At 44.4% G+C, this 26,047-nt stretch overlaps 1 protein-coding gene across 2 annotated transcripts in view; it reads left to right on the top strand.

Moving 5' to 3' along the window:
* XDH (xanthine dehydrogenase) overlaps nt 1–26,047 on the top strand; it is a 195,238-nt gene that overhangs the window by 115,442 nt on the left and 53,749 nt on the right. For both annotated transcript variants that reach the window (XM_073628291.1, XM_073628292.1), the window contains exons 16-19: nt 11,366–11,455; nt 12,559–12,728; nt 22,376–22,499; nt 25,229–25,348. In XM_073628291.1, coding sequence (XP_073484392.1) covers nt 11,366–11,455; nt 12,559–12,728; nt 22,376–22,499; nt 25,229–25,348 — 504 coding nt within the window. The remainder of the gene's footprint in view (nt 1–11,365; nt 11,456–12,558; nt 12,729–22,375; nt 22,500–25,228; nt 25,349–26,047) is intronic.

Genomic DNA, 26,047 nt, shown 5'->3' with positions numbered 1-26,047 from the left:
TGGAAAGTATAGGGTCTTAGGCTCGATTCACACCTATGCATGTTGCTTTTGGGCGTTTTTGGAGGTTTTTTCATGCTTGCCACGTTTTTGAGCAGCATTTTTGCCGCGATTTTGTCGCGATTTTGCCGCGATTTGCGTTTTGCGTTTTTTTTTTTTTTACAGTTTTTTTTTACAGTCTAAAAAAAAAATTTACAAAAATAAAAAAAAAAAACGGCAAAAACGCATCAAAAACGCATCAAAAACGGTGCACTTGCGTTTTTGATGCTTGTCCATTGAATTCTATTACATGCAAAACGCTGCATTTTGCATGAAAAAAAGTCCCTGACCCTTTCCAAAAATGCAGAGAAACAAAAAGGCATTGATGTGAACATGTTCCATAGGAACCCATGTTAAAAAATTCCCGTGCATTTCTGCAAAATGCAAAATGCATCAAAAAACGCGCTAGTGTGAATGGAGCCTTAAGACATGAAAACAAAGGGAAGGAAAGAAATAATTTTAATGGTGAGAAAAGGGGGGGGGGGGTTGGAGAGGGGGGAAAGTGGGTGGGGCAGAACGGGAAAAATTTTGTAGTTTTTGTATAAACATACATAAATAAACTCTCCCTTTTTATAGATGCCACAATAATGTGAAATTGAGAAGGGACATAGTTTGAACAGCAAGTTGAAATAAGTCTCTCAAAAGTGTTCACTGAAGTGGTTAAAAAAAAAAAAAAAAAAGAATCACAAGTAGTGGCATTTTGGAGGCATGGTGGTGGAACAACCTCCAACACTACTGCACCTTGTCGTGCATCCTTCCCAGCTGCCAGCAGAGTCACCCAATGCGCTGTTAAACTTGGGTAACGTCCTTGTCCATGCCTGCTGGACCATGAGTCAGCGGTAATATGCACCTTACCGCTGACCGCCCTGTCCAGCGAGGCCAAGACATTGCCTTCCACATGCCGGTAGAGAGCCGGAATCGCCTTCCGTGAGAAAAAGTGGCATTTGGGAACCTGCCACTGAGGAACCGCACATTCCACAAACTCACGGAAGGGGGCAGAGTCTACCAACTGAAAAGGCAGCAGTTGAAGTGCTAGCAATTTAGCCAAGCTAGCATTCAACCTCTGGGCATGTGGATGGCTGGGAGTGAACTTCTTTCGGCGGTGCAGCAGCTGGGGCAGGGAAATTTGCCTGGTACAATCTGACGTCGGTGTACCGATAGCAGATTGCCCACAAGTACTTGGCTGTGACACACCTAATTCTACACCTTCATTCCTCTCAGTGCAGGTCTCAGAGAGGACTGAAGGTATAATAGGGTTGGAGATCCCAGCTGATGAGGAGCAAGGAGAGGTCCTTTTTGTTCTTTGGTGTAGGTCTTTTAGGTACGCTTGCCAACGAACTGCATGGCAGGTCAACATATGTCTGGTCAAGCATGTGGTGCCCAAGCGGGAGATGTTTTGGCCACGCGAGATACGCTTGAGACGTATGTTGCAAATAGCAGTGGTGGGATCTGATGCACTTGTCTCAAAAAAGGCCCACACCAAAGAACTTTTAGAATAACGTGCAGAGACAGCAGCTCCCTGCACATGCGGAGCTCTGCGGTGTGATGCAGTCAGTGTGCTGCCCTTAAGCTGGCCCCTGGAGGGAATCCTGCCTCATTGGTGATGTGCCTCCTCCTCCTTCTCTCTCCTATCAGGCACCCACGTGGAGTCAGTGACCTCATCATCCCCTCCCTCCTCATCATTGGAGCAAAGCTGGCAGTATGCTGCAGCTGGGGGAACATGACTGCCAGATTGCTGTCCTTCTTGGGCACCCCCTCTCTCTGGGCTCACATTACTGCCTTCCTCTAGCTGGGTACCATCATCGGAGCCTTCAAAACGCTGGGCATCCTCCTGGAGCATGTACCCAACACCGTGGTCAAACAGTTTGGGGGACTCCTCGGGAGGACATGGTGGGGCTAGGGAAGGAGTGACTGATGCCATTGAGCCGAGGGAAGAGGCCACGTTGGCAGCTGCTTTGCCAGACAAAGTACCCTGAGCCTAGGTGAGAGAGGATGAGGAGGATGAGGACGGTTTGGTCATCCACTCTACCAAGTCTTCCGTATGTTGCGGATCAATATGGCCAGCTGCCGAAAAAAAGGACAAGCATGTCCCACGGCCACGTGCTGATGAGGATGCACCGTCTCCACGACCAGCACTGTTGCCTCTAGACACAGAGCCTGCTGGCGCTCTTTTATTGGCTTGTGACTGTCTGCCTCTCCTTGTTGGCCTTCCAGACATACTAATGGCCTGCAGTGAGATGTAGCTGCACAAAGCTGGGATGTATATATATACTGATACTGCAGCTCGCAGAATCAAGTGCCTGCCTGTAGTATTATTAGTATGAGAACACCAGCAATTGTCTTCAGGTAGCTTTAGGTGCACACTGTGCAGAGGACGCAGTACACTAACTGTAAATATTGTAACTGCCTGCCTGTGGTATTAATAGGAGCAGAAGAACAGCAATTGTCTTCAGGTAGCTTTAGGTGCACACTGTGCATCAGACACAGTACACTAACTGTAAATTCTGTAGCTGCCTGCCTGTGGTATTAATATAGGATCAGAAGAACACCACCAATTTTATTCAGGTATCTTTAGGTGCACACTGTGCAGAGGACACAGTACACTAACTGTAAATACTGTAGCTGCCTGCCTGTGGCATTAATAGGAGCAGAACAACAGCAATTGTCTCCAGGTAGCTTTAGGTGCACACTGTGCAGAGGACGCACTACACTAACTGTAAATACTGTAGCTGCCTGCCTGTGGTATTATTATAGAATCAGAAGAACACCATCATCAATTTTATTCAGGTAGTTTAAGGTGCACACTGTGCAGAGGACACAGTACACTAACTGTGAATACTGTAGCTGCCTGCCTGTGGTATTAATAGGAGCAGAACAACAGCAATTGTCTCCAGGTAGCTTTAGGTGCACACTGTGCAGAAGACGCACTACACTAACTGTAAATACTGTAGCTGCCTGCCTGTGGTATTAATAGGATCAGAAGAACACCACTAATTTTCTTCAGGTAGCTTTAGGTGCACAGTGTGCAGAGGACACAGTACACTAACTGTAAATACTGTAGCTGCCTACCTGTGGTTTTAATAGGAGCAAAACAACAGCAATTGTCTCCAGGTAGCTTTAGGTGCACACTGTGCAGAGGACTCAGTACACTAACTGTAAATACGGTAGCTGCCTGCCTGTGTTATTAATAAGATCAGAAGAACACCACTTATTTTCTTCAGGTAGCTTTAGGTGCACACTGTGCAGAGGACACAGTACACTAACTGTAAATACTGTAGCTGCCTGCCTGTGGTATTAATTGGATCAGAAGAACACCACTAATTTTCTTCAGGTAGCTTTAGGTGCACACTGTGCAGAGGACGCACTACACTAACTGGTAAATACTGCAGCTGCCTGCGGTACTGTACTAATAGGATCAGAAGAACACCACTAATTTTCTTCAGGTAGCTTTAGGCGCACACTGTGCAGAGAACGCACTACACTAACTTGTAAATACTGCAGCTGCCTGCGGTACTGTACTAATAGAATCAGAAGAACACCACTAATTTTCTTCAGGTAGCTTTAGGTGCACACTGTGAAGAGGACGCACTACACTAACTTGTAAATACTGCAGTTGCCTGTGGTACTGTACTATCAGAAGAAAACAACTAATTTTCTTCAGGTTGCTTTAGGTGCACACTGTGCAGAGGACACACTACACTAACTGTAAATACTGTAGCTAATAGGACTAATAGGATCAGAAGAACACCAGCAATCTTCTTCAGGTAGCTGTAAATACTGCAAAAACACCTGCCTGCCTGTCAGTAGTAGGAAGAGAATAACAGGAACGGATCTAGCTAAACTGAATACAGTATATATATATATATATATATATATATATATATATATACACAACACCTAGGATGTATATATATATATATACACAATACACTGTAAGTGCAGCTAACTGACTCGCCTGCCTACTCTATCTAACTTAATCAAATGACACTTGTCTCTCTGTCTATGTATCTCCCTCTCAACGCCGGAACACACTACACAGGGCCGCCATATAGGCGGCCTTATATAGTGTGGGGTGTGTACTAAACCCCCTGAGCCATAATTGGGCAAAGCCACGGCTCTTTGTACAGACGGCGCTGTGATTGGCCAAGCATGCGGGTCATAGTGCATGCTTGGCCAATCATAAGCCAGCAATGCACTGCGATGCCGCAGTGAATTATGCGCCGTGACGTGCCACTCGAACTTGGCGCGAACGACCCATATCGTTTGTAATTCGGCGAACGGCCGAACACACGATGTTCGAGTCGAACATGGGTTCAACTCGAACACGAAGCTCATCCCTATCCCTGATACATAGACATAAGCCAGGCCAAGGTCATACACAGGGAGATCAGCAGATGGGGTAAGGAACACAGGACAGGGAGATGATGGAAGGATCAGACTGCAGGGCAGGGATGCAAGTTAACAGGTGGGACAGGATAGGCATCAGGACAGGGAGACAGGATCAGATACACGGATCACAGGAACATGTTCAGAATCAGGTTTAGATAACAAGCTAGCAGGTCAGGGCGCAAGGACGAAACCAAGGCAAACATGTGAGTGCTTGCCGGGTATTTATAGGCCTGTAATTGGCCTCAAGTGACACCTGATTATAGGAGGTGCTGTCTGCTCCACACTGCCAGGATCCATCCGCTGGTGGACATCAGTACTGCGGCCCAAAGATGACATAACATCAGCAGGGAAAAGCTCTCCTGACAGTTACAAACTGCCAGGAGACACCTGCTGGTGGACCTCAGTACTGCACGCCAAATGACAGATATTACCAGCGGATGGAACTTTCCTGACAGTACCCCCTCTCAAAGGAGCTGCCTCCGGACGCTCAAACTGGTTGTAATTGTCCATAGTCTATGGCATCAAGCAGAACAACGGATGGGGGTACATCAGGCTGGGCAACAGGCACTTCAGGCTGGGCGCCAGGCACTTCAGGCTGGGCATCAGGCACTTCAGGGCAGAAAGCGGGAACATCAGGGCAGACAGCGGGCTCCGGGTCATCGAGCTAGGCAGCAGGCTCTGGGTCATCGAGCTGGGAGGCAGACTCCGGGTCATCGAGCTGGGCAGCAGACTCCAGATCATCGAGCTGGGTGGCAGACTCTGGGTCATTGAGCTAGGCCATCAGGCCAAGGAGCGAGCACCATAACGCCAGGCTGGGTAACAGGCATCGGCTCAGCAAGCTGAGTAACGGGCCCTGGCCCAATGGGCTGGGTAACGAGCCCAGGATCAGCGAGCCAGATGCCAGGCACTGGCTCAGAAAGCCAGATGATGCACACTAGCATTACAGGCCGAGACATGGGCACCGAAACTTCAGGCTGAGACTGGGACACCGGATCTTCAGGCTGGAACATCGGATCTTCAGACTGGAACACCGGCATTTCAGACTGGGACACCGGGACTTCAGACTGGGACATCGGGACTTCAAGTGGGGACACCGGGGGTTCAAGCGGGGGCACCGGGGCTTCAAGTGGGGGCACTGGGACTTCAAGCTGGGCAGCAGGCACATCAAGCTGGGAAGCAGGCATGGGCACTTCAAGCTGGGCAGCAGGCACGGGCACTTCAAGCTGGGCAGCAGGCACGGGCATTTCAAGCTGGGGAGAAGGCACGGGCACTTCAAGCTGGGGAGAAGGCACGGGCACTTCAAGCTGGGCAGCAGGCATGGGTACTTCAAGCTGGGCACCAGGCATGGGTACTTCAAGGTGGGCAGCAGGCACGGGCACTTCAAGCTGGACAGCAGGCACAGAAAAATCAAGCTGGGCAGCAGACAGGGACACATCAAGCTGGGCAGCAGACAGGGACACATCAAGCTGGGCAGCAGACAGGGACACATCAAGCTGGGCAGCAGACAGGAACACATCAGGCTGGGCAGCAGAAAGGAATACATCAGGCTGGGCAGCAGATAGGAATACATCAGGCTGGGCAGCAGACAGGAATACATCAGGCTGGGCAGCAGACAGAGGCACATCAGGCCGGGCAGCAGACAGAGGCACATCAGGCTGGGCAGCAGACAGAGGCACACCAGGCTGGGCAGCAGACAGAGGCACACCAGGCTGGGCAGCAGACAGAGGCTCATCAGGCTGGGCAGCAGACAGGAACACATCAGGCTGGGCAGCAGACAGAGGCTCATCAGGCTGGGCAGCAGACAGGAATACATTAGGCTGGGCAGCAAAAAGGAATACATAAGGCTAGGCAGCAGACAGGAACACATCAGGCTGGGCAGCAGACAGAGGCTCATTAGGCTGGGCAGCAGACAGGAATACATTAGGCTGGGCAGCAGACAGGAATACATCCAGCTGGGCAGCAGACAGGAACACATCAGGCTGGGCAGCAGACAGGAACACATCAGGCTGGGCAGCAGACAGAGGCTCATTAGGCTGGGCAGCAGACAGGGATACATCAGGCTGAGCAGCAGACAGAGGCTCATCAGGCTGGGCAGCAGACAGGGATACATCAGGCTGGGCAGCAGACAGGGATACATCAGGCTGGGCAGCAGACAGGAACACATCAGGCTGGGCAGCAGACAGAAGCTCATCAGGCTGGGCAGCTAACACTGGCACAACAGGCTAAACAGCAGACACTGGCACAACAGTTTGAACAGTAGGCACATCAGACTGGTCGGCAGGTATTGAAACATCGAACTGGAACATGGACACAGGAACATAAGACTGGGGCACAGGAACTTCAGGCGGAGACACTGCCTGGATAGCAGGCAGAGGTTTGGCAGAATCAGGTGGGATATCAGGTTCAGCTGGCATGCAAGCAGACTGGCGCAGTTTGGTTGGTGTGTAGGCAGGTTGGGTTACTGGAAGGTGGATTGGAAAGAACTTCATTTTCTTCTTTGGCTTAACTGCTGGAGAACTGTAGGTGACTGCAGGACTGTAGGTAGGAGGTGAGGCATGCTGAAGAGAAGGGCTGGGATATGGCAAGGAAGAGGGAACAGCGGCCAGAGGAAGTTCTTGTGGGGAAATTGTAGGTAGCAGAGAAGAGGCAGGTGGGTTAAAAGCAGGATAAGTGCAGCGGGTAGAGACAGGGTATTGAAATTTGGTGGGAAGCAGGGTATACTGGGCTGTAACGGAGGTTGCCATGGGTGAAGGGGAATAAGACTCTTGGGCAGGCAGGTGTCTGGCAGCAGAGATGGTTTGTTTGGGCTAGCTGGGGTTGATTGCAAAATACCGGACCATGCTAAAAGTAGTGGTTGCACAAACTGTAGGTTACATACTGCCTGTCTGACAAGGGATTGTACACAATCAACCTGATTAATACTGAAAGGGGGAGAAAAATCATCCTGGCCCTCTGGGATGCAGGGCAAAGCCAGCTCTGTGCAGATTTGAATTAAAGGCTGAACATCCCCAAACAGCATACAACCCTGATCAACCCAAGAGACTCTAGCAGCTGATCACTGGTCCACTCCTTCAGTGTCTGGCCGAGATATTCACTACTCTCTGATGCCAGCAGAGCATAATAACAAATCACATCAGAATGAATTGCAGCAAGCAACCTGAACCAAGATGGTTCCTCTGTGTAGCCACTTCTGGTCAGGGATGGCCTTGGTTTACTGTCATGTACCAGGTGTGACCAGAACTGCGTGGTTAGCTACAGAGGAACACCAAACACATGTAAGTGAAAATATAAATGATTTATTAAAGTAAGTGAATAATATAAGTACAACCACCTCCAATATGACACAATAACCAACCAACAGAGACCCACAAATAACAGACAGATAAGTACAATACATGGGAAATACCAGGATCATAAACGATAGCCAGTCCAGGGTCATACACAGCAGATCAACAGATGGACAAGGGATGTTCCTGAAACATAGACATAAGCCAGGCCAAGGTCATACACAGGGAGAATAGCAGATGGGGTAAGGAACACAGGACAGGGAGAGGATGGATGGATCAGACTGCAGGGCAGGGATGCAAGGTAACAGATGGGACAGGATAGGGATCAGGACAGGGAGACAGGATCAGATACACGGGTCACAGGCTCAGGGCAGAGGAACAGGTTCAGAATCAGGATCAGATCACAAGCGAGCAGGTCAGGGCGCAAGGATGAAGCCAAGGCAAACACATGAGTGCTTGCCGGGTATTTGTAGGCCTGTAACTGGCCTCAAGTGACACCTGTTTGTAGGAGGTGCTGTCTGCTCCACACTGCCAAGATCCATCTGCTGGTGGACGCCAATACTGTGGCCCAAAGATGACATAACATCAGCAGGGAAAAGCTCTCCTGACAGTTCCAAACTGCCAGGAGACACATTCTGGTGGACCTCAGTACTGCACGCCAAATAACAGATATTACCAGGGGATGGAACTTTTCCTGACACATGTCCTCAATTTGGTGGTGCAGCGTTTCCTAAATACGTACTCAAGGTTGCAAGATGTGCTAAAGCTGGCCAGAGGAGTCTGTAGCCATTTCAGGTGGTAAAACACAGCCAGTGCTCAGTTGGTTGAAATTCAGTGGGATGTCCATCTGCCTGTAAACCGCCTGATTTGGGACATGCCCATCAGGTGGAACTCGACTTTGGCAATGCTGCAGTGGCTATACATGCAGCAGAGGGCCGTCAACGAGTACCTCTGCGAGTACGGCACAATATCAGGCTCAGGACGCCTCTGCTTTTTTCCCCCACGCCAATGGCTGATCATTAAGGATGCATGCACTGTATTGTCACCATTTGAGGAGGCCACAAGGATGGTGAGCCATGACAGTGCATGCATCAGTGACACAATTCCTGTTGTGTTCCTGTTTGAGCAGACTCTTCGTGGCATTATGGACAGGGCACTGGAGGCAGAGCAGCAGGAGGAAGAGGAGGACTTCCTTTCCTCTCGAGGCCCACTTTATCCAGACACCATCATTCCTATGTCACAGAACACACAGGAGGAGAGAGGGGAGGAGGATGAGGAGGAGGATTCTGGCACTTTCATAGGCTTCGAAGAAGAGGAAAACATGCGTCAATCTGTAAGTGATGGCTTTCCATCCCCAGGACCCTTGGGAGTAGTACGTGGCTGGGAGGAGGAAGTTCCAGATGTTGTCATCCTGAGTGACCCTGAGGAGTCTGCTTCTCAAGCCTCGGCAAATTTGAGGTGCATGGGCAACCTCATGCTTTAAAGCCTGCGAAAGGACCCAAGAATACGTGGCATAAAGCAGAAGGATGACCACCGTTATAAGGGGAAGGTCTCAGAACATATCCCATCCCCACACAGAGGGCAGAAAATAAAATCTCTTGAGGACACGTTAAAGAGGATTTTATTGAACGTTTTTCTTGACTCCAGTAGGTTACAGTGTCGTGGAAAACGTATTTTTGAGTCTTCTGTTGGTCAAGAGAGGAGCGGAGTGTTGGAGAAGGCGTCCGCCTAAGTGAGGCATTTCGGAATTTTTTAAGTCCTCACCGCCCAGGGCTGTCAGCTTTCACATCTTATCAGCAACGTCTGCATCACATGGTGGACCTTTACCTCTGGGCCAAAACAGAGATGGAGAGCTTTCCAGCTGATGATCCACTGACTTACTGGGTCATGAGAATAGACCACTGGCCAGAACTTGCCCAGTTTGCTATTTAGTTGTTGGGCTGCCCTGCATCCAGCGTGCTTTCAGAATGGGCATTCAGTGCTGCAGGAGGTTTCGCTACTGATCATAGAACGCGTCTGTCCACAGACTCCGTGGACCGTTTGACTTTTATAAAAATTAATCAACCCTGGATTACCAGCTATGAAGCCCCTGATGCCGATGTCACTAATTAAGTCTTGTTGGGATGTGGAATCTCTGCAGGACTTCAAGGCTGCCTAGCTTTGAGGGTGTTCAATCATTTCATCTGGAAGAATGTTTTTGGTATAGGTTTCATTTGACAGGTGCATATCATTGTAATTTTTTTTGCCTTCATCAAGAGCACCTCTATAGGGTTATGGTGGGAAGGCGCCCCGACACCCAAAGAGTAATTTTTCTGCACCTGTTTGACAGGTGCATATCATTGCATTTTTTTTACACCAAGGCCAATTCTTACTTTCATCAAGAGTATCTCTATAGGTTTGCGATGGGAAGGCGCCACCGATACCCAAAGACCAATTTTTCTGCACCTGTTTGACAGGTGCATATCATTGCAATATTTTACAGCAAGACCAATTCTTGCTTTCATCAAGAGTACCTATATAGGGTTACGGTGGGAAGGCGCCACCGGCACCCAAAGACCCATTTTTCTGCACCTGTTTGACAGGTGTATATTGTTGCAATTTTTTATAGCAAGGCCAATTTTTGCTTTCATCAAGATTACCTCTATAGGGTTACGGTGGGAAGGCTCCACCGACACCCAAAGACCAATTTTTACGCACCCGTTACTTCTATCCAAAGTCAAAGTGACACCAGAATGTATCCAAAAAATCTCTAATCTTGTTACCAGTGCGCTACATTGTAGCCTCATCATACACACTGGCTCCCCAGCTGATGCTGAGCAAAATAAAGGCAGCTTGCAAGGAAAATGTCATTTTTTTGGGCTTTATAAATGCAATTATTGCTGCTGCAGATTTTAGACATGGTACAGATCTGCCAATTTACAGGTAGACTAAGGGGACTCCCCAGGCACTATATTGGAAGGAATTTTTCATTTTTATGCTTTCACTTTAAAAATCAAAAACTCTTTGCTCATTTAAAAATGAAGTTTTTCACAAACTTTTTTTTTATTGATACATGTCCCCCAGGGCAGGACCTGGACCCCTATAACCATTGTATGTCCAATTACTTTCATATAAGCCTTCAAAATGGGCAAGTTTGATTTTTGACGCTCGGGTCCCATTGACTTTAATGGGGTTCGTTATTCGAGTGTGAACTTTCGCGGTGTTCGAAAGTTCTGGTGCGAACCGAACGGCCCATCCCTAGGCAACTACACTTGGCAGGTAAATTTACTAGAAACCCTGCCTAAACATCAGGGTGCTACACTATCTTAAGTGATGATGAAGTTATTGTCAAATAAACAGGCCCATAGTAGAATAGCAAAAATTGTGCTGGAGCCTAGGGGATATACAGATGTGAATTGGTAAAAAAAATATTTGCAATTGTACTCAAATATTCAGACTGAACCAAAAAAGTTTAAAAAAATGCTGTATGTATAGACAGAACAAGAAAGATACTGATTGAAAATGTTGGGAGGAGGTTACATGTTATGAGATCATTTTAGAAATTACAGTAGGTTTAGTATTAAGAGTTAAGTGTTAAGAGCTAATTTTTGGGGTACAAGTTTTTCAGACGTAGTGACATAACTGACATTTTGTTTCTGATATTCTTGATTTAGAACAATATTGAAAAGATGGTTCCTCGGAACTACAAAAGTGCCACTGAACTTTTCCACAAAACTGAACTGTCCAGCGTGCATCTGTTTCAGGTAAAAAAATTGAGTATTCCGTCGTGTGTGTAGTAACGGGACCTAAGGAATAAGAAACTGAAAATGTTAAAGTGATTGTAAATTCTCACCTTGCAAAACAACCCTTTAAGTTTAAAATAGAAATGAAAGGCAAAACATTTGTGTATAGATTAAAAAAATATATAAAAAATATTATAAATACCTTTTTCCCCTTTTTTATAAATGATCACATATTCTCTGTTTTCATCTGTATAAGAGCTGGGGAGGAGAAACAGCAGAACACTAAACTTCACAGTAAAATGCTGTGCAGGGGAGGTGTGTCAGGACAAGTCTGATCATTGCAGGAGAACACAGTGGGGCTGATTTACTAAAACTGGAGAGTGCAAAATCTGGTGCAGCTGTGCATGGTAGCCAATCAGCTTCTAACTTCAAGTGGTTGCAGAGCCTCAAGGTTTTTTTCCCCTTAAGACATTCTATACATTAAGGTGAAAAACCTGTGCTGCAGCTCCCCCCAAACCCCCCCTTTTACCTTGAGCCCAATCCGATCCAGCGGTGTGAACAAGGCCTATCTTTTGTCCCAGTAGGGATGAGTGAAACTGAGAGTTTTCAACTCCAAAATTTCAGCAGCAATAAGAAGACTTTGGCCAAATTTAGCGATTTATGCAAAATGCACCGGAGGCAATGAAAAAAGCTAAATTGTTTTTAGCAGTGTTTTTAGGGGTGTGATGGTCTTGTAATGGCTCTTGAGGATTGCAGAAGCTTCTTTCAACTATTCTGGATATTTAGGGACCAAAAACAGACCCATGTTTTCGTCACTATTTTACCAACAGAAAGCTATAAAAAAAGTTATAAAAATATATATTAAAGCAGCTGTACAGAAATATTGATCTATTGCACAAAAAAATAAGAAAAAAAAGCAATACAGAACACTAAATAAAGTAAACTAAACTGCCCCCCCCCCCCAACAAAAAAAAATACCCTATAAATAAACCAAATTTCACCTAAGCACCTAAGCAAAATTTATAGTTTTTGCACCACTCAACTCATCCCTTAGTCCCCTTATTAGTCTGCCTCATCCTGGCCAGAATAGTGGAAAAGTATCATTAAACCTGCTTTCATTTCAGGAGGTTCCAGCAGGGCAGGACCCAGAGGATTTTGTGGGGCGCCCCATAATGCACCTCTCAGCGATGAAACAAGCAACAGGAGAAGCTGTCTACTGCGATGACATCCCACATTATGAAAATGAGCTGTATTTGGCACTGATAACCAGCACCAAAGCACATGCTAAAATAATGTAAGCACTGAATTGTGTTAAACCTGAGAATGTACTTGTTACCTGTCATAGTTACGTAGTAGGTGAGGTTGAAAAAAGACACAAGTCCATAAAGTCCAACCTATGTGTATGAGTATATGTCAGTATTCCATTGTATATCCCTGTATGTTGCGGTCGTTCAGGTGCATATCTAATAGTTTTCTGAAACTATCAATGCCCCCCGCTGAAACCATCGCATGTGGAAGGGAATTCCACATCCTTGCCGCTCTTACAGTAAAGAACCCTCTACGCAGTTTAAGGTTAAACCTCTTTTAAACCTCTTCTAATTTTAGTGAGTGGCCACTTGACTTATTAAACTCCCTTCCATTACTGAGCCTATCATCTACTAGGACCCCCAGGTCCTTTTCCATCCTTGATTCCCACAGAGGTTCACCCCCTAGTGAGTAGATTCAAATTTTTGTCACCCAAATGCATTATTTTTCATTTTTCTACATTAAACCTCATTTTCCATGTAGTTGCCCACTTCATTAATTTGTTCAGATCTTCTTGCAAGGTTTCCACATCCTGCTGAAAAGTTATTGCCCTGCTTAGCTTAGTGTTATCCGCAAATACATATATTGAGCTGTTTACCCTATCCTCCAGGTCATTTATGAGCAAATTTAACAGGATTGGTCCCAGCACAGAACCCTGGGGGACCCCACTTTTCACCCCTGACGATTCTGAGTATTCCCCATTTATCACCACCTCTGAACTCGCCTTTGTAGTCAGTATTCAATCCATGTACTCACCCTACGGTCCATGCCAATGGACCTTACTTTGTACAGTAAACGTTTATGGGGAACTGTGTCAAATTCTTTTGCAAAATCCAGATACACCATGTCTATGGGCCTTCCTTTATCTAGATGGCAGCTCACCCCCTCATAGAAGATTAATAGATTGGTTTGGCAGGAATGATTCTTCATGAATCCATGCTGATTACTGCTGATGATACCGTTTTCATTACTAAAATCTTGTATAAAACCCTTATCATCCCCTCCAAGAGCTTGCATACTATTGATGTTAGGCTAACTGGTCTGTAATTTCCAGGGATGTATTTTGGCCCTTTTTTAAATATTGGTGCTACATTGGCTTTTTTTCCAATCAGCTGGTACCATTCCAGTCAGTAGACTGTACCCTCAGGTGCAAGCCATCTGGTCCCGGTGATTTAATAATGTTAAGTTTCCCAAGTCTATTTCTAATTCTGTCCTCTGTTAGCCATGCGGGTGCTTCCTGTGATGTGTCATGAGGACAAACACTGCAGTTTTGGTTACTGAGGCCCCCCGATTCCCTCATGAAGACTGAGGAGAAGAATAAATTCAATACCTTTGCCATCTCCACATCCTTTGTAACCAGATGCCCTTCCTCATTCTTTATGGGGACAATATGGTTTGTTTTCCCTTTTTTACTGTTTATATACTTAACCGCTAAGCCACCGCCCACCGTCATACGCGATGTCCGCCGGGCACCCGCGATTGCCGGGTAACAGAGCAGGAGCGAGGATCTGTGCATGTAAACACAGATCCACGTCCTGTCAGAGAGGAGAGGAGACCGATGGCGTGTCCCTTGTACATAGGGACAGCGATCGGTCACCTCCCCCAGTCAGTCCCCTCCCCCTACAGTTAGAATCACCTCCTTAGGTCATACATTAACCCCTCGAGCGCCCCCTAGTGTTAACCCCTTCCCTGCCAGTCACATTTACACAGTAATCAATGCAATTTTATAGCATTGATCGCTGTATAAATGTGAATGGTCCCAAAAATGTGTCAAAAGTGTCCGATGTGTCCCCCGCAATATCGTAGTCACAATAAAAATTGCAGATCGCCGCCATTACTAGTAAAAAAATAAATAAATAATAAAAATGCTATAAATCTATCCCCTATTTTGTAGAATCTATAACTTTTGCGCAAACCAATCAATATACGCTTATCGCAATTTTTTTTTACCAAAAATATGTAGAAGAATACGTATCGGACTAAACTGAGGAAAAAATTTGTTAAAAAAAAAAAAAAAAATTGGATATTTATTATAGCAAAAAGTAAAAAATATTGTGTTTTTTCAAAATTGTCCCTCTTCTTTTGTTTATAGCGCAATAAATAAAAACCGCAGAGGTGATCAAATACCACCAAAAGAAAGCTCTATTTGTGGGGAAAAAATGATAAAAATTTAATTAAGGTGCAGTGTAACATGACCGCGCAATTGTCATTCAAAGTGCGACAGTGCTGAAAACTGAAAAATGGCTTGGGCAGGAAGGGGGTGTAAGTGCCCTGTATTGAGGTGGTTAAAGAATTTCTTGGGATTTTTTTGCTCTCCTCTGCTATGTGTCTTTCGTGTTTTATCTTAGCTGCCCTAATTGCACCCTTCTTCGAGGCCAGGTGTCCAGAAAATTTTTTTATCTCATTGACCTCTTGATGATGTTTAGATTGTTCATCAACACAAAAACATTTTTCGCATAAATATTTTTTAGAAAATTACTACTTTAAAAAAATTGTTCTGTGAATAATATTAGATAATAATATTATTGTAAACACTGTTGACACTTCCTCTTGGTATCAGCAACTAATCTTCGTACTATTGTTGTATACTCATTGGTGCTCCAACAGAGTATGAGGTTGTGTTCTCACTGGTGCTCATACTAATGCCCCGTACACGCGGTCGGAAAATGTGTGATCGGAGTGTGTTGTCGGAAATTCCGACCGTGTGTGGGCTCCATCGGGCTTTTTCCATCGGATTTTCCGACACACAAAGTTTGAGAGCAGGCTATAAAATTTTCTGATAACAAAATCCGATCGCGTCAATTCCGACCGTGTGTGGACAATTCTGACGCACAATGTGCCATGCATGCTCAGAAAAAATTCCGAGACGGAACAGCTCGGTCTGGTAAAATTAGCGTTCCGAATGGATAGAGCACTTTCGTCACGCTGCAATGTTTAAAATTGTTTAATACAGCGCACTCTCTTCTTCTTTATAATGCTAGTAGAATGAAATAGTTTTGCTGCTCATATTCACACAGACTTCTCACAAACTTATTTCTTTATTATTTATCGTGATTCTCTCAATATATTTTGATTTGTCACATCTGACCAAAAATCTTTTTTTTTTTTTTTTTTGTATTTTTTTCAAGGCTGATGTTTTTTTTGTTGTTGTTGGGTTTGTATTTGTTTCAAGACTGATGTTTTTTTTATTTTTATTTTTTTTATTCCAGAATATTTTTGTGTGTGTTTTGTCAAGTTACCACAACACCATTATCTTGTATTATTTAATCTCAAGGAGATTGTTTGGTGTTGGTGTCTCTTGTTAATTTCACATTGTAGTTTACAAATGTACCTGCCTCCTCACAAAAAAACTGTCCTTTTTGAAGGAAAACACACATAGGTGAGTATAATTGAACCAAAAATGCCTTTATTAAGGGCTCAGAACCAAACAAAGAGGGAGGCAACGCTGGATAAACATCATAAATTGGCGAAGCCTTTGACCCCCAGGGCAGACATCAATTATTTTACAGCAAAATTGGTGGCCTGAGGAGTCCATATGTAAGGGAGTGCAGTCTGGTCCAGAAGTCCCAGAGATCATGAAAGCAGCAGATGACATGTATGTCCCCAGGCTGTGGTACTACAGGGTCATCACTCTCTGGTCTTCCTTCCCGGCTGTGGCTCTGGTGTTGGAGATGTGGCAGGAGGAGGAGTAGGACCTGGAGGAGGAGGAGGAGTAGGACCTGGAGAAGGAGGAGGAGGACTATGGTGAGGTGACAAATGTGGGTTGCACATGTGAGTTGGCCCCTCAACCCCTTATTTAGAGCTTCCAAAATTAAGAACTCACATAGGAGTCATTGGCCCTCCTCCATCTGCATCATTTTGCAGGCAGTTATGGCAGCAAAGTCCTCCTCCACACTGTGCGGTGTTCTGAGGGCCTCAGTAGCCTTCCAAAAAAGGCCTATGGCAGCCTCCTCCAGGTTACTCCTCTTTCTGCCGCTTTTTCTTTGAGGGTGGAGGGGACAGACCTGGGTATCAGCAGCCTGCTTGGTCCGGCCACCTCCTGGCTGAGACTTCTCTGTGTATGAAAAAGGGACATGGTTTTAGTTTTTGCATCATCAATCACAATCCTAAATTAGTACTCCAAACTAACATCTAGTTAACATCATTGATTGGACAACCAGAAATATTTAGAAGAATGCTATACCTGGCTCAAGCTGGGCTCCTCCACATGTTGCTGCCTGGAAGGCCCAGGTTGAACGTCAGAAGCCTCAGCTGGAGGGGAAGGAAGCGTGGAAGGAAGAGTGGAGAGTGCTGGCCTGGGTTCAGTCTGGCCTGCCAGAAAATGCAGCCTGTCATAGTACCACAGCCTGGGGACATAAATGTCATCTGCTGCTCCTGATCTCTGGGAATCCTGCACCTTCTTGTGCTCCCTTAGATAAGTGCTCCTCAGGCCACCAATTAGGATTTTCAAATAGGTGATGTCTGCCGTGGGGATCACCGTCTTTACAAAATGCAGCAAATTATCCAGCGCTGCCTTCCTCTTTGTTTGGTTCTTATATTCAGGGTGGTTTATCTGCCATAGACAGGGCAGCTCCCTGAACATATCTATATAGATTGGCATAAAGTCATGATCCTTCAAGATATCCATTTTAACTGCAAGACACTACACAAGACAAACCCTAATGTCAGCCTAAAGTCTTCTAAACTTGTGCAAATACAGGCCTCAATCTAGAAGCAGTATAGGCCCAATGTTAAATCTTACCTTCGCTATCACGATCGGCGCCTCCGTTACTCCTTCCTCCGCTCACAGATCATACGTACTACGCACGCGTGTTATGCTTTATAGACACTGCACATGCGTGAAACTCCGCCCGCCCCTGACGTTCTTTTTAGTCTATTCCCCGACCTTTCTCGTTTGGCGCAGTGGGGGAAGAGCACATGGCGGAGACACAGCAGGTGTCTGATAATTACACCAACGAGGAGGAGGAGGAGGAAAGCCCGGAGCCTGAAACCTCCCGATCCAGAAGGAGATGATTTAAGGCATCAAATATGTCCTTTGGGGAGATGTTGGAGATGGTCGACATCCTGAAGAGGGCCGACTATGACGGGAAGTATGGACCTTACCCCAACCCCAATGTCAGAAAGGCCAAGATCATGGCGAAACTGGTCAAGAGTCTGCACTGGAATTTTGGGGTACGACGATCCAAGGATTAGCTCAGGAAGCGGTGGTCGGACCTCAAATTAAGGGAGCATGAGCAGTACAGAAGGATCAGGAGAGTGCTGCAAAAAAGTAAGTAGTTGTGCTGTGTTCCTATTCTTTATGTTTATTATGTTCGTGCTGCTCCATGTGCTTTTCTTTACTGTTGTACTATTTAAAATTGCAACTTTCATGTTCATGGGCACATTATTCGTTCGTCTGAAACATTGTTCGTTCGGCCTAGAAAACACCATTGTTTTGGCCATATGCATTTGAAAACATTTTTTATGGCCTACTTGTCAGAAAATAATTTGGTTGTGTAGCTGGGTTTGTAACTAGAATGAAATGCAAACTAGATTCTGTGTAAGGAGAGGACACTCAGTAACTGTTTACACATCTGGACACAGGATCACTAGTGTGGGACACCAGAACACCCTTTTTCTTAGGGGGTCCCACACAGGTGCTCCAGTGTATACTATAGGGGTGACTCCATCTGTGAAGCTTGTACAAAACAGGTAAGTATTCAAGCTTGACAAAGGACACAAAATTTTCTTCATCTTGGAACTCTGACAAAAGAGACAATTGTACCTCACTTCCAAGCAATGTTTCAGATTCCTATTTCTGCCATCAAATATCTGTGTGCTAAGTATACCTATTTTTTTTTACATAGGGAAGAAAAGACTCGGAGGACACCCCTCATCCGAGGAGACCACAGACCCCCCACCTCATGAAGAAGTGGAGACCCACCAAAGACAACAGAAGGAGGAGGAGGAAGGAGATGTGGTGGAAACTGGCACCACAACAGGTGAGTGTCTGCGACCACAGCCTCAGGTAAGAGATGAATGCCGGCAGATTTATAATACATGGTGTGTTTTTGTTTCTATATTTTTAGGTGATCGTGATGTTGTGGATCGAGATCATTTCACCTCTGAAAGTGCACAGATCCTGATCGGGGAAATCATGGGGTGTAATAGGGACTTGGAAAACATCCTTAAAAACATCAATGATGCTCAAAAAAAATGAAGAACATCATTGATGTTTTAGAGAGAGTTTAACACCCATCCAAATCCCTTTGTTTTTTTTGTGCTTTTTGTGATCTAAAAATTTCTACCATTTTTTGACCTATTTGCGAAAAGCCAAATTTTGAAGATGCACACAGTGTGTCAACATGTGCTATCTGCCATCACGGGAGATCAATGTAGGCGTTTTGGGGGTGCAACCCCTTCCTCAATAATAAAGTAGCTGTGAGGAAGGGGTTGCATCCCCAAAACACGTCCCTTGATCCCCCATGATGGCAGCTAGCACATGTTGACATTCGACAATTTGTGTGCATCTTCAAAATTTGGCTTTTCCTGGGGTGACTTCACCCCATCTGAACGCAATATCAAACACAGTTTGTAAATACTCATGTCTGATATTGCCTTCAAGTTCTACCAAATGTGAACTTTGTAAGTTCAAGATTTGTGTCTTTCTTGTTGGTTTTAAACATGCCTGTTTTATCTTAAATGGACATTTCTACTTTTCCTAATGTGACCCCAAAAATTGTTATACAACAAACATGTTGGTTTGTTTTAAAAACCTTTTACAAATGCACATGTGATTGTGCTGGGATTAAAAAGATTGATAATTAAGAATGTGTGGATTATTGTTTCAACGGTCCAAAACTTTTGTTGTGCTCTAATTGGTGTTTACTGTGACAATGGGGGTTATTTCCTAAGGTAAAATCCACTTTGCACTACAAGTGCAGTTTCAAGTGCACTTGTAGTGCAAAGTGTCTTTGCCTTTAGTAAATAACACCCAACAGTGCTTTGTAATGTTACACAATCATGCCATTTTCAGGACTCACCACATTTCTGTCAGGGTCAGCTAAAAGAAACACAAGCAGTAAATGTCACCAAAGATTTTAGTAGTTAAAATGATTTTTTATTTGAAAAAGGTTTCAGACATTGTCTGGCATATTGATGGTCCCCCTACCCGCAAAGTATTCAAGGTATCTTAGATGGACCTCACGGGCACTCAGGGGGGGCAAGCCAGGACGCCCACTTTCAAGCGCCGTCAGGGTTGGTTCATTCGGAATTCCGGCCTCAGGCCCAACTGAGCCAGCATAGTTGGCAGAATGTTGCCGTAAAAAGTTGTGTAGAACACAGCACGCCAGGATGATATGATTCAGTTTGTACTCCGCCATGTGTATGGGTGTAAGAAATAGTCGGAACTGGCTGGCCATGATTCCAAACGTGTTCTCCACCACTCTTCTGGCTCTGGCCAGCCGTAATTAAAAACCCTCTGGTCCGGGGTGAGGGTCCTCATCGGGAATGGCCGCATAAGATGGTCCCCCAGCGCAAATGCTTCATCTGCAACGAAGACGAATAGGAGTCCTTCCGCATTGTCTTCTGGAGGTGGCAAGTCCAAGCTGCCATTCTGGAGACGCCTGTAGAACTCCGTCTGGGCGATGACTCCACCATCCGACATCCGGCCATTCTTCCCCACGTCCACATACAAGTAGCCGACACCACTGCCAACATCACAATACATTTATTTGAGGGAGTTTTTAAAGACCAAGTTATAAGATTCCCCCCCCCCCCATGGGCCATTTCTAACATTATAGGGGGGGAGCTCTTGGACAGGTAACCCTCTCCACTTCATTCAGAGATGAATGCCTAAATAATGTGTGTTACTTTGGCCAGCCCCTCCTTAGTTACACTATTGACAGCCCACTGGACAGGTAAGGAGTGTCAGAATACAAAGATATAAATACACATTGTACACATTTGGGCACATTTGGACATTCTGCTATTACCTATCAAGATAATAATAGTATACCAAAACTTTAAACAGTACCATTTGAAAGTATACAGGCAAGCCCTTGCACTACATGCTTTTAGGAATTCATCCATACATCTGACGACAAAAGAGATGGGTATAGTGTGTATGGGTTTGGCAAAGTCAGCAGATAGAGAATTGGTATCAGCTGACTTAGCAGTTGGGGGGAGGGGGGTTCCAAATGATTTGGGGACCCCAAAAAAAGCCTCTGGCACTCTGCCTGAATTTTAAGCACAAATCATATTTTAAAACATTTTAGGGGGTGTTTGGGGTAAAGCACTACTATGGAGCTGATAAAATACATTGTTAAGTGACTACATGAGGTGAATATAGGCCCAGGAGACCATGCTGGGGAGGTAAGTGAAGGCAAATATGTATGAAGGACAAAAAAACCCAGCAAGGAGCGGACAAGATCGCACAGAAAACTCCAATATGAACTGACTGCACGCACTGAAGACCAGATACAAACCCACGAGCACAAACTGAACAGCAGAAAACGATCTGAAAACCATGAGTCTAAAAAAGCGCAAATCGTCTCTCTCACCAAACTTTTACTAACATGAGATTAGCAAAAGGAGCCCAAAGGGTGCCGCGCTTGGTTCAGACCTGCCCTTTTCTAGTCTCGTCATACGTGGTGTACGTCACCGCGTTCTTGCCGATCGGAAATTCCGACAACTTTGTGCGACCGTGTGTATGCAAAACAAGTTTGAGCCAACATCCGTCGGAAAAAATCCATGGATTTTGTTGTCGGAATGTCCGATCAATGTCCAACCGTGTGTATGGGGCATTAGTATGAGGTGGGTGTACTCACTAGCTCTCCAAATCCAACAGAGATTGAGGTAGGTGTATTTACTGTCTCTCCAACAGACTCACTCTGCAAAAGGTTTTATGGTGGGGGTATGTTCAGTATAGGATGTGAATAGCTGAACAAGCTCTTTTCGAAAGGGAGAGGATGGAAGGTTTCAAACACACAATGCAAAGCATGCTAATAATTGAGGTCAGTAATAACACACAGCTAAAAGAGACAACTCAAGGCCAGACAACCATGGTTAACATTGTCTAGCTCCTAGCCACCTCACCTTTAGAGCTAAGGACTGGTTTGGTGCTCTACAGAGTTCTTAAAAGTCTATTCGACCCCTATTTGGCCTTCCATCATTTATTAATCACTTTTTGACCCACAGACATTTATTGCTCCCCAGCCATTTTATCAATCCCTTGGATAGTCCCACCGGCTCTTGGGGTCAATATTGAGCACTTTGGGGAACCCTGTTCTAGCCAACAGCAGGTCTCTTATTGATATAAATGGCACACACATTATACAGGCATGGTCCATTGTTATCACCACCAGGAAACCCACCTTGAGAACTGCCATGCATTCATTATTGGAGTGCATGTAAACAAGTGGTTGCAAAGAGGCCACAGGCATTCAGTAGCACTAACATGCAAGAAAGAATTGCAATATGGTAAACACAAATGTTTTGTAAAAAAAATGTAATGTCAATTATTTATGAAACAGAAGGGATATGTCATGCAGTTAGGGTTTACAGTCTTTCCACGCGGTCTTTGTCATGCTGCAGGGAAAACCAATTAAAATGACATTTACTAATTCAGGTACAATTTTTTTGCTTACTTAAATACAGCTCAATTGATGTCTCAGAAGCCCAACTCATAGCCGGGTTTGTGTGCTTTCTTTTTACAAAAGATGTTCCAGGAAGTAATGTTACTGGGCTCAGAAATGACGAGACAATATTTGCAGAAGATTTGGTAAGTGAAATAGGCAACCCCCTTGCCCTAATCACACAATCACTTTCCTTTCTAAGACACATTTTTATCCCAAATGTAAAGTGTCAATCCATCGAAAACTTATGAAAAATAACTAAACAACCATATTTTTCTTTTTTTTTTTTTTGGTGTTTGGTAGAGTTAAGCCCTGTTTCTTCTATTTCTTGGGCACTTCTGGTGAGATCCCAGTGCTAAGTTGTGTAGTCTGCACTTTTGCTGTGCCTATTATGAGGGGCTCCCAACATCTATAAAGGGCTATATATAAAATAATGGCACACGTGGGGCAGTGCTTATAGTAGCAGAGTTGAGTTAGCACAAATCCTCAAACGTTACAATTTAATTTTTTTTTTTCTCCTGTCTATTTCTGTTTGTGGCTGAATTCAGCAAGAAACTACAGTATACAGGGAATGGAATGCAGATAACGAAGTCTCTTATGGTCTGTAAAGGAAACATGTAGGAATATAGACAGCATGCTACCTCCAATAGTTCAATCTAGCAGATTTTTAAACAAAAATAGTCACAAAACACAAGGGGCGGAGCTTGAATAAACCAACATCAATACTCAGTTGGGCCCAGGGCAGCATAAAAATATGGCCATGCATCTTTGCTGGAAGCTTATTTAATATTATGGAAAAAGGAGGAGGTAGAACACACAAAGGTTGCAGAGGGGAGACAGCACCCAAAAATGCAGCTGGACAGTAAAATCCCACTGTTGGAACATCAAAGGCATATAAAAAAACCCAGGGGCTCTGTTTTAAACCTTTTTGCGCAACTGACATTAGGCACAGATCATGCTTGATTATCTTTTTCCCCAGCCACAGCAGCCAGTGGAGCACAAAAGTGACATTAGGGGTCTCATTTTTAAAGCTGTACATATGTACATAAACACATAAACAGCATATTCAATAAACATGTTACATATCATCTCACATGTTGGGGCAAGAGCAATAATTCTTGTAACATTCTTCATAGTTAACTATAAAATGATGACCTGTACATGCCTTTAAAGCATTACTCCCGCTGCTGTCAATCACAGCCAGTGAGTCAATCAGGAGATAGAGGGGGGGTTTAACCACAGCTCCATGTGTGAATGGACACATCGAGCAGCAGCTTGGCTCCGGTGCCCGCATAGCAAGCTGCTTGCTGTGGGGGCACCCGACAGGAGGCAGGAGCCAGGAGCGCCAGCGTGGGACCCGAAAGAGGAGGATCTGGGCCACTCTGTGCAAAACCACTGCACAGAGCAGGTAAGTATAATCTGTTTATTATTTTAAGGAAAAAAAAAATCTTAAAGCTTTACAATCACTTTAAGTCTTGGCATGTTTGGTATCTATTTACTTGGCACAATCTCACCTTTTAGATTATACCAAAAATAGGTATTATATTGTGTTTCTGTGTGTGTGTAACTTGTATTGTGTATTTTTTACTGATAATATGTGTTTTATAAACATGTACACTAATTTATTCTTTAGGGTCCCTACTTTCAGAAAATATTTATTGTGTGGGGGTTTTAACTAATCTTCAGGCCTAAATTGTGCATTTTAACATAGAGTATAGTGATTTGTAGAATAGCATCTAGAGCAGGGGTCTCCAAACTTTCTAAGCAAGGGGTTGGTTTGCTGTCCTTCAGACATTGGGGAGGCCAGACTGTGACCAGTGAGAGTAGAAAAGGCTCCGGCATCAGTGCCCCATCATTGGTATGAATTCTCTATTTATGGTGTCAGCAAGGGGAATGGTGCCCTATCATTGGTGTCATTTGCTGGAATAGTGCCCCAAGGGCCAGATAAAAGCAAGCAAAGGGCCACAGTTTGGAGACCACTGATCTAGAGAGAGCAAACACCTAATCTGCAAGCACTGCCTTGCTTCTTTTTTTTCTTTAGTTTCTTTATTAAAAACACAGAGTACAGGTGAGCATGTGAAAGATAAGCAAGAAATACAAATTCTTAGATACAACTGAGGTACTTTTGTAACAAACACATACATCTAAAGAAATATTAGACATGTTCAGAACAGGCATACCCAAACCATTAGTATAACTGTTGTCATAATGCTGCCCATTGCTATATTACGTACTGAAGGCCAAAATCCTAACAAATGCAATGCCTCCCTTCTTAACAACAGATCTGCCACACAAGGACTGCATTGTTTTCAGTGAGTCAGTTGGTTCATAGACTAGCATTGTGAAATGGAGTAGTAAAGTACAACCATTGTGTAGCACTGCAAGCGGGAGGCAGAGCCTGAATGTGTACGAAACAAATATGGCTGTCCCGCTGTACGTATACAATTTAAAAACAGAGGCAAAGATTTTTAAGGCATCAATACACATTCATAACATTATTTATTATAAGCTGATTTATTTGCCACACATGTCTAAAAAAATATTGAAAAGACTAATACATTCCTTATTTTCTGATATTGCTGGTCAGATCCAACTGGATTTTGTAATGTTGAAGATGTTTTATCACTCAACTAAATATCTTCTTGAGTTGAAATGAAGGTTGAGAATTGACTCCAATATTTACATGCACATGAATATCTTAGTCCTTAAACTAATTGAAGACTTTAACTGGTATCTATCAGTTTGGGATAAACTGAGACGAATCTTAGATTTTATTGCAATTGGGCCATATACACTCTTATGTTTTATATAATAAAGTGCTAGCTATTGAAAAAGGATGATTATTTGGGAATAATTACATCTTCCACTCCAAAAGGTGACTTGCGTTGGCCATGTTATTGGTGCGGTAGTCTCTGACACTCAGGAACACGCACAACAGGCAGCAAAAGCTGTGAAGGTGACCTACGAAGAACTGGAGCCAATTATTACTATCCAGGTATATTAAATGTGTCCCTTCCTTTTCTAGACTTGTATCTGAGGCATGGCTCAATCTTCCAGCCAGTTATTATAACATCATATTAATTTAATTTATTGCCTACTTAGCATCCTTTGACAGCTGCAGATTGGCATTTTTAGTGTAGAGGTACACATAAACGATAGGACCATGGTCATTTGGTTGATCTCTAGCTAAAACCATTTTTCTTTTTGGATAGAGTGCTGAAGGGTTAGAATCTCTCTCCGATTTTTATTGGTACATTGTTCATCAATGCCAGCGCTAGTCCACATCAGCCCTGTTTGGGCTTGTTGTCTATTGTTTAGAAAGAATGATGTGGTCCAAGGCACCATAAGCAATTGGCCTCCATCCCAAATTGGATAAAAAGAGAGAAAGTTTGGTCAGCGGGTCTTTAAATGAGGCCAATCACTGTATAGAGTAAGCATGTGGCATATAAAACACAGTATTGCTTTTATGGGTTCCAACAAAAAAGGGGGGAGTTTTTAGTGATTTGCATGAGAGATGTATACCAAAGAGTAGTCTTGGAAAAGAACATTTTAATTATACCTTGTAAAATCATGTACAGCATACTGAATAACACAAAAAGCATACACAGAATCGCATAACCGCAGGGCATGCTAAAAACCACATATAAATATTGACGCCATAGTACTTGGCATATCATGGAGTAAAATCAAGTCC

This window comes from Aquarana catesbeiana, linkage group LG04 (assembly GCF_042186555.1).
Source record: "Aquarana catesbeiana isolate 2022-GZ linkage group LG04, ASM4218655v1, whole genome shotgun sequence".
Taxonomy (NCBI): domain Eukaryota; kingdom Metazoa; phylum Chordata; class Amphibia; order Anura; family Ranidae; genus Aquarana; species Aquarana catesbeiana.
This window is presented reverse-complemented; position numbering and strand designations above follow the sequence as displayed.